This window comes from Nelumbo lutea, chromosome 1 (assembly GCF_056320005.1).
Source record: "Nelumbo lutea isolate HS-2025 chromosome 1, American lotus-T2T, whole genome shotgun sequence".
Lineage (NCBI taxonomy): Eukaryota > Viridiplantae > Streptophyta > Magnoliopsida > Proteales > Nelumbonaceae > Nelumbo > Nelumbo lutea.
In genome coordinates, this window is record NC_142684.1 from 25762537 (window position 1) to 25771823 (window position 9287).

At 45.3% G+C, this 9287-nt stretch overlaps 1 protein-coding gene across 1 annotated transcript; it reads left to right on the forward strand.

Annotated features, from left to right (window-relative positions):
* Positions 1-6479: 6479 nt before the first annotated feature.
* Positions 6480-9025, forward strand: LOC148874016 (lysM domain-containing GPI-anchored protein 1-like). The gene is made up of 5 exons (XM_088963581.1): positions 6480-7481; positions 7813-7930; positions 8067-8228; positions 8386-8417; positions 8512-9025. The coding sequence occupies exons 1-5, from the start codon at positions 6815-6817 to the stop codon at positions 8796-8798; spliced, it is 1266 nt and encodes a 421-aa protein (XP_088819707.1). The 5' UTR covers positions 6480-6814; the 3' UTR covers positions 8799-9025.
* Positions 9026-9287: the final 262 nt, after the last annotated feature.

Below are 9287 nucleotides of genomic sequence, written 5' to 3' on the forward strand. Positions count from 1 at the left end.
TAATGTACATCATATTGATTGGAGTTAAGGGCATACATTATCTAACAACACCCACTTGATTGGATTTTGGTCCATTTTTCTCCCTCTTGCAGTTCCAAATATGATGTTGAATTGCAGGGATTAATTCGGCCCACCTGTAAAGCCCAGTTTTAAAAGCCCACTCTTTGAGAAATGCTATATGGGCCGAATTGCTAACTGCGATTCAGCCCATATACATAGTCGACTTTAATTGTTAATGTTGTGGATTTTAAATGGGTTGTTCAATGGAATTTACAACAGTTAATTGATTGAATCAATTCTTCCTTTACATGATGTTTGGATGTTTGATGTGCTACAACCATGGGCTATAAGCACTTGGCCCATGATGACTCGATACCACACTCAATGGGCTTTTTGTCCTCCGAAGGCATTCCAGTATGTTTTTCACAGTTGTCTAGTGTTCCTGTCTTGGGCTAGATTGGTATCTATTTACCACACTCATTGCCTGAGCAATGTCAAGACGAATGGACAACATGGCATACATGATGCTCCTTAAGGCTGAGGCATAGGGAATTTCTTTCATGCCCTCAATATCCTCAGGCATCTTGGGAGACATACCCTTAGAGAGAGTGACTTTGTGTTGGATTGGACTGTCTTTCATATGCCAATTAGTGAAATCCTTAGAGGGGGTCAAAACCTAGGTATGTTGGGACAATCCGAGAATTCATCTGAGTGGGTGATCATAGTGATAGGATCAACCCCTTTGTTGGACAAAGTGAATGATTGGGGATGCACTCTCTTTGATGGAAACCTAAACTGCCGGTAGTTGATTTCAACCATTGAAATATGTTTTACAATATATATATATATATATATATATATTATCATTTTAAATTGTTTGCAAAATGTTTTAATTCCCGGGATCCATGTGAGTAGAGAGTGCAATACTGTACTTTGCAACCGAGGAAGAGGTCCTCTCTTGTCGGGCAGTGTTTGATCATTATGGGCCGAGATGTTAAGTGTAAGACCATTGAGGGAAATACCTGATGGGCTAATCTTGCATCCGTTCACAATCATTGGGTTTTTATAAGGTGGTTGGACCCAATGACCATTTAGTGTAAGTGTTGGGCCCATTAAGAACCCATGGTGATGGACTCAGGGGTTCACTATCTTCTACAGTGAATTCGGCCAAACCTTGTAACAAAGGCTGAGCTGAACTCATGTGGCTGATGTGTAGATCAATGTTTGGGTCCCATGCCATACAAAGATAGCCAAATTGTCAACAGGTTAGGAGGTTAATGAACAAATAAACATATTAGGCCTAAAGCCCAATTCGAACTAGGTTAATTAAATTAATTAAATAGGGGCAAATTTGGGTTTTGGATCAGTAGATAAGGATGAGAGGATAAGTCTTATCCACTTAAGGAGTCTAGATTCAAATAAAGATTTGGATTAGGAATCTCCTAATTTGATTAGGATTAAGCTGATCTTAATATGCAAATAAGATAAGAGATTTTCCTTATCACTTAAAGAGTCCAGATCCAAATAAAGATTTGGATAAGGAAACTCCTAATGGGATTAAGATTAGGAAACTCGTAATGGATTATCCAACGACTATGAAGATTCTAAACTAACATGAGTCTCGTATGTGTCCAGGACCCCTTAGACATACGACCGACCGACATGTATAGCCTCCCCCCAAGGCCCCATGCTCTGATTGAATTGTGGTCGGGACATGGATCTTTACAAATTGAATGTTCACCTAGATTTCACGCTAAGGCAAAGAGTAACAAGGGCCTTGGTTGCAAGCATCGACTAGTATCCTCAGCCTATAACAAACAAACTAAATACCTTGCCAAGCATGAAAAGATAAGCCAAATCGGCCAAGGTATTACACCCCTTGCCAAGATATTCGACGACAACAGGCCACCTTGGCTTCACAATACTTAGCGCAACAAAGGTCAGGTGGGACACAACCCCCAACACCTTGGTGGTTCACCTCGACCTTGCACAACCAACCCTTAAGGGGACAAGGAGCCTCGGTGGCACAACTCAACCTCAATCAATGTCCTTTAACTTCCAAAAGTGAGCGACTAAGTAATAGGCCACTTTGGATAACGACTTTTACTACTTGTGACCTCTCGGAGGGGGGCAAAGACCCCTCAGCAGAGAGAGAGAGAGAGAGAGAGAGAGAGAAGAGGCAAAAAACCACAAAGGCACAAGATATGTAAAAGGGTATTCCATTAAATATTCACTTCTTAGCACTTACAAAAGTTTTGGCCTCAAACGGGAAGGTCGAGCCCATTTACAAAAAAGATGAACAAAAATGCAAAAAAGTGAGTCGCCTGAGTCCTCGGCAGCAGTAGTGTCAACGGGGGCCTCAGAAGGAACCTTGGAGGGAAGGGTATCGCCGTCTAAGAGCACCTTCAACTCGTCTACCTGGAAGTCTAGCATCAACCTTAGCAACTCCTTTTTTTGTATGTTCAATCCCTTCCAGGTAGGCTTCAGCCATGTAGTCGGTGAGGCATTTTTTGTACTCCATCGTCATCTTCTAGATAAGGACGATGTGTCTAAAGTTTGCCTTGGCCTCTGCCACCTGCAGCTCAGCCTCAGTTGACAGTGCCTCAGCATCCATAGCCCACTTCTAGGCCTCCAATGCGACCCCATCGTGACGAGCACGCTCGAGCTTGGACTTCTTTAGTTGCTCCCAAAGCGTAGTGGTTCGAGCCTTCTACATCTTCAGCTCCCAAAGCGTAGTGGTCTGGCAGACTAGTTCTCCTTTCCCAGAGCCAAGAGGGTCTCATCCCGGCTACTCTCAACCGAAGCCACCTGCATAGCGAGCTGCTCATTCTTCTTCACAGCCTGATCCAAGCGATCGAGGAGGAACCCAACTCGGTCTCCCAGGCCGAAGTAATGCTGACGGACCTGCAACAAGTGTATTCCCATCAGCGAAGTTAACCAATAAAGCAAGAAGGTAAACATGAGCAAAAGTTATCCACAACTCACCTTGATTAGAAAGTCCAACCCCTATTCTCGAATGACGATGGGGTCCACGTTCATCATATCGAGACGATCCCCTAGGGGATCATCCCATTAATTAAAACTCTACCAACCCCCTCGGCATCAATAGAGTCCCCTTCCCGGACATTCCATTTAGGGCGGAACACTCGTGTGAGGACTTCCCCCCTCTTCGGCAGGCTTCGATCAAGATGGTGGGGTGGACAAAAGCCCGATTGTGGGCCCCTCGGAGCAACAAGGGCCTCATTCCTTCACTCACCTCTCTCGGTCAGGCAATCTTTGTGCGTTAACCTCTTTCCTAGAGGGGATGAGGTGCCTCGGCCGGCCTCTTCTGATCGGTCTCCCTCTGACGACCCCCTTCGGCCGGTCTGATAGATACATATTTCCCCCTCCTCTGGCGTCCTTGGCTGATCACTGGTGTTAGGAACCTTAATCTGTAAGACTGGGGAATGTAATATCTCCTAGCCAATAGACCTGTTCATGGACAGACTCGGGCTTGGCTTTTGCCAAATTTTGAATGGGGCTCGGCCCAAAGCCCGAGCCTGACATAGTGTAAGTCAAGCCCAAAGCCCGGCCCGTGAACAGGTCTAGTAGCCAAGGATTTCACATGTTTCAAGTCAAGAGTACTGTTGTACTCTGAGCGTGGCAGATGACATATCATCACCAATTGGGTAGCATACTCAACCACTATTCTCTGGCTGGGCTCAGGAACCTCTTTCCCCTCTACCACTAGGGGGGACCCCTCGACCTCCCTCGACGTCGCAAATGCAGTGCTCTCACGAGGAGCGTCATCACCCCGTTGGTCACACTCGGCAGCTTTGGGGGCAGTCCTCTCCCTCAACACATCAACCTCATGCCTCAGAGCTAGGACCTCGGCTACCGAAGAGCTTTGGTCTGAATTGGCGTGTGAGGGGGTCCGATAAGAGCCTGCTCTCGAGAGGTCATGAAGCTCATAGCATTTGGGGCCTGAATAAGAATAAGACATGATGAAGTGTTTACCTAGGTGAGGACAAAGGTTGGGAAGTTCTAAGGAAAGCGAGTAAGTTGAGGGCTCTAGGAAGCAAAGGTCTCTTGAAGGCAAGGGTACTCGAAAGCAAATGGCGAGAAAAAACGCAACTAAGCCCCCTATTTAAAGGAAAATGGATGGCCCAGATGACACCCAATCCAACGACTGTGCAGCAACTGCCTCTATGGTCCTATTCGCTGACCGACAAGCGTCGCTCGTCTGGGGAAGACGAAACGACGCTGAGCAAACCGATCAGTTCTCTCACCGCAACTCGCTGGTTCGCCCAACCATGCTGACCTAGTAAACGTATGACCTTGCTCGCCTCTATCCCGTCTCCCCTACAGGTGTGACACCATAACCCGTCACGGACACAACCCTAATTCGTCAGTTCGAAGACCCGTTTCCTCAACAGATCGTGGGCTGATGATGACGAGTTCCACCCCGTAGGCAGTTAAGTCACCTGCTTGAGCACCTAAGTGCCCTGCCCTTGGCTCCCACGGCCGAAGCCGAGGCCTCCACGGACTTGTGTCTACACCAACACGGAAACATGGTAGGGGGTAAGGTTTCCTCTCGTCCACCTACAGCAATGGCCTCGAAGTCAAGGCCAAAGCCTCCCAACAGAAGGAGCCTCTACGACATCCCTTAGAGAAGGGAAGGAAGATCAAGCCGACGCCATCGCAAGCCATGCCATTCTCCTCCTCGGCAAACTAAGGTCGAGAACCTTACCCTAAAGGACCAACGGTGCATCCCACCGCACAACTGGCACGCTCCCTTTGGCCGAAGCCGAGGCCCTCAGCTCAGACATCCACCACGACCTCAAGAGTGGGGGCAAATGATGCAGGCGCGTGTGGTCGTGCCCAATGGCAGGGCGACACATGTTAGGCGGTAGCCTTAGAACGGACCCAATCAGGGCACGCACGGAACAAAGCTCGGCATGCATTGTAGAACCAATAGCGCAACATCATTTGGTGACCTCGGATAACTACACTCCTTGTGTAGGGACCGCACCCGGACCGTCCGAGCTCACGAACCTTCTGGATGGCTCAAGTATAAATAGAAGGTAACCCCCTATAGGTAAAGGATTGGAGCTTGGATTCTCTAAGTAGCACTTGAGAACTCTTTTGGCCTCGTTTGAGTACTTACACCTCAGACCTCGTCCACCTCATACCCTTCATAATGATGCCCTCCTTCATTCACTCATTGTAGGACCGACCTACTAGTCCTCGGACACCTTGATCACACCTCGGATTAGGAGCGAATTGACTTGTCCTCGATCCATTCCGAGCAATAGCATTCATTTTAGCGTGGACTGATTGACCAACCTGAACCCGGCACCAAGTCCAAGTCCAATCAGACAGTTCAGACTTGAACTCGAGCTCCAGCCAGGCTCACTTTACTCCCAATTCTTAAGATTGGGCCCGTTGAACTTAATCCCGACCCAGCCCGCCCAATTTGCGTCCGTAAGAAATTAATAATCTCCTTTGGGGGCCATTTTGAGGATTTTGCGCTATTGCCTATTAGTGTTCAGAATTCAGAAACTCAGAATGGCAGTTCAATGCATCACAGATTCACAGTCAACAAACTGCACACGTCAATAATCAGACCTGCTGAGTCCCTGACATGTCCCACCAACAGTTTGGCTAATCCGTGATCTTCTCCAACCCTTTCCAAACTGCGCCTTCCCGCTCTATTCATACAATTTTTATTCACGGTTCAGCTCCTAGCTCCTGTGCAGCTCTACTCCTGCGCCAAATTTCCATCGTCCATGGGTCGTGCAATTCAAGTCTGAAACGTAAGGCTGTGTTTGGTTCGAAGGACAAGCCGAAAAGGTTGAGATTGAAGGAAAAACTACAAGAAAAGGTTATGTATATATCACCATGGGCCCACAAGCCACAAATCCATCGTCTGATGACACTGGATGATTGGGCCCAAGGAATGGCGTGTCCATTTGGTCTACCGTCAAAGGCATCTCTCCAAACAAACCAACCATAACTTCTCAAAGCAACAAAGCATCGTCACATTTCAAAAATTCCAGGTTTGGCCAACTGGAGGCAATATTGCGAAAAAACAAGAAAAGAAGAAGGAATCGTAAAGTAGGCTTTACTTTGGGGTTGGGGTGGTAACTGGTACCCCACTACAACCATTGGATCTTTGGCACCTTTCACATAGATGTGAATTGAAGTGGGGCCTACACCAGGACTTTTTTTCGGCCGGTGGGGCCCATTGGCATTTACTCCCTATCACCAATTCAAACTTATCTGAGGCATTTTGAACAATTCGGTGGTTTCTAATCTATTATTATCCCATAAAAGGTATATTAAATTGATGGTCATGATCAACTCATTGTCCTCATCTAGGGATTCCCATGTCAACTGTTTTGGTGGAAAAATGAAAAACTGTTTTTCTTATTTGTCATAAAATTTGAATTAAGGGTAATTTGGTCCACCAGAAAGATATTCAGGGCTCCATGCGACTTGTCGATCGAGAATTCAGCTCTTGTCTGTACACAAATTAGCAATTTCTGCTCCTCACAAATGAGCGCTTCACATGCACATCCACCGTGCATCGATAATATCTCTAGTGAATAATAACGGGAGATGTTTTCAATATGCGTGTGAGGCGCCAGGTGTAAGTATCAAAATCGATTTCCCTTTTCCCGTGCCTTTAGCTTCTCTCGCTCTTCCTGAATTTCCCTCTCCTCTTCTACTTTACTGTTCTCCGCCTCTTAAGACCTGTGACCTGTGAGAGAGCAGGCGAAGCAAGCAAAACCAGTAAAACCCAGAACCTCAAACCCTTGAAAACCCCATTCAAATGCCGAAACAGACAAACCCATTTACCTTCTTCAGCTTCTTCTTCTTGGTTCTGACGTCGCATGTGGCTGTTGTTACCTCCAAATCAACAATCGAGCCATGCTCCAACTCGAATTCCTGCAACGCCCTCGTGGGGTACACCCTCTACACTGACCTCAAGGTCTCCGAGGTCGCCACTCTTTTCCAGGTCGACCCAATCGCTCTCCTGCTCGCCAATGCTATCGACATCTCCTACCCGGACGTCGAGAACCACATTCTTCCGGCTCGGCTCTTCCTCAAAGTGCCGGTGATTTGCTCTTGCGTCGATGGTATCCGGAAATCCATGGCAACCCGTTACAAGACTCGGCCTTCCGACACCCTTGCCAACATTGCTGACAACATCTACTCTGGCCTCGTCTCTGCCGATCAGCTCAGAGATGCTAATTCGATAGCCGATCCGTCGGTGCTTGATGTTGGACTATCTCTTGCTGTTCCCCTTCCTTGTACTTGCTTCAATGGGACGGATAACTCTCTTCCTGCGGTTTTTCTTTCTTACGTTGTGGGGCCTCTGGATACATTGGCGGGAATAGCTGCAAGTTATTCGACGACGATGACGGATATCATGAATGTGAATGCTATGGGCAATCCATCAATAAAAGCTGGTGATATTATTTCCGTTCCATTGCCCGGTAACTTCATATTTCCCTTTTTCACAGTTTTAATGGTGCTCACAAGTTGGTTCTTTTGAAACCGTCTCACATAAAGCTATGCCTTTTTAGTGTGTTTCTTCTTAATGGGTTTTGCTTAAAAGCATTGCAACAGTCGTAGTTAACCACTTATGAGGTAAATGTGTGTTTTTCTGTGTTTCCTTGTTTTGGATGTCTGAGTGTTCATTAACAGGAGAAAATGTTGGTTTATGACTAATTTTGTTTGTGTAATTGGTATTTTTCTAATTTGTGGATAAGTTTATTTACAGATTGGTCTTTGGCCTCCCTGTTTCCTGTGTTTCTTCTATTGCAGCATGTGCTTCCAATTTCCCAAGATATTCGACGGATTTTGGGTTGATTGTTCCAAATGGGAGTTATGCCATCACTGCAAGTCACTGCGTACAATGCAGTTGTGGACCAGGGAATCTCAAGTAATCCAACAATTTTATACATTCTGATAGTGTTCTTGTATTCTCAGTTGTTCATATGATGTATATTTTATATTTATTAAAAAACGGTAGTCTGTAATTCTGTATGTTAATCTGTTTGGCTGTGGGTTTCCTTCAGTTTATACTGCACACCGGCTTCTTTGGCGGTTTCTTGTTCGAGCATGCAATGCAGAAACAGTAACCTCATGCTCGGGAACGTGACTGTGCAGTCCAGCAGTGCAGGTTGCAATGTTACTTCTTGTAGTTATGGTGGTTTTGTAAATGACACCATTGTCACAACGTAAGCTTGCTATGGGCTCATGCTGTTTTCTCTTCTGCTTTTTCCTTTTGACCGAATGCCCCCATCTATTTATAGATGCGAATTTTTTTTTTTCCATATAAGGTGGAGTTATGCTGGTTGTTGAATGATTCAGTTCTATCTTTTTTTACTTTTGCAGGTTGTCAGTGTCTCTTCAACCTCGATGCCCAGGTGGATGTTGATCTCTTGATTGAAATGATTGCTTTGTTTATTTGTAATTATGGATGCTTTGTTTTTTTATACTTGATTTCTATGAATTATGCAGGGGTTCATCAATTTCCTCCACTGGTAGCTCCACCTACCTCTGCGATTGGTGGTTCCTTATTTGCTCCAGCATCTGCACCTGCACCTACTGAAGCAGGTGGTGTGGGGCCAACTACACCTAAGACTTCTGTGCTACCAGGAGTTCGCTCCCTTCCTGGCTTTCCTCCAGCAAATGCCCCTGCTGGAAGTACTTCAGATGCACCTCTGTTGATAAGACCATTATCAAGTTTTACTACATCAACTGTTCTATATATATTAATGAGCCTGATTTTGTTGGTTGTCTTGTAATTTGTGCCCTCATCAGCTGGCTACTGGCACATGGGTTTTGTTCCAGCCTCAGTTGCTTTGTTTTTAGCCAGGTCGACTGTTGTATTTTACTGTTCAATTTTTTGCCTTGATAGACTGATTTCTGGACGTTTGAACAGGAATTTTGTAGTTATTTTCCTTGATATTTTATCAAATTTGGGCATTTTCCAATATGTAATTTATTTTCATGAATCATTCAGAGTTTCAAAGCAGTCTTCATTCTATTCCCTTGAGAAACTTGTGTGGTTGCAGGTATTACATCCAACATTCTCTTTTATTATTGCTTCCTTCTTAGTTATGTTTCCTGTGGGCTGTGTTTTTATATCATCCCCTTTTGTCTATTAGAATTTTTTTTTGAATGATAACGATCAAAATTTTATTAAGAATTGTAAAGAATGAAAGTGTGCATAGACAAAGTATTTTGTGCCTGAACTGCCCTGTATATGAATTTTACATTAAGTTCCCCATTTG

Coding starts and splice junctions, on each gene's coding strand:
- LOC148874016 (XM_088963581.1), top strand. CDS start 6,815: ATGCCGAAACAGACAAACCCATTTACCTTCTTCAGCTTCTTCTTCTTG. Junction 8,229..8,385: donor AATGACACCATTGTCACAAC/GTAAGCTTGCTA, acceptor TTACTTTTGCAG/GTTGTCAGTGTCTCTTCAAC. Junction 8,418..8,511: donor TCTTCAACCTCGATGCCCAG/GTGGATGTTGAT, acceptor TGAATTATGCAG/GGGTTCATCAATTTCCTCCA.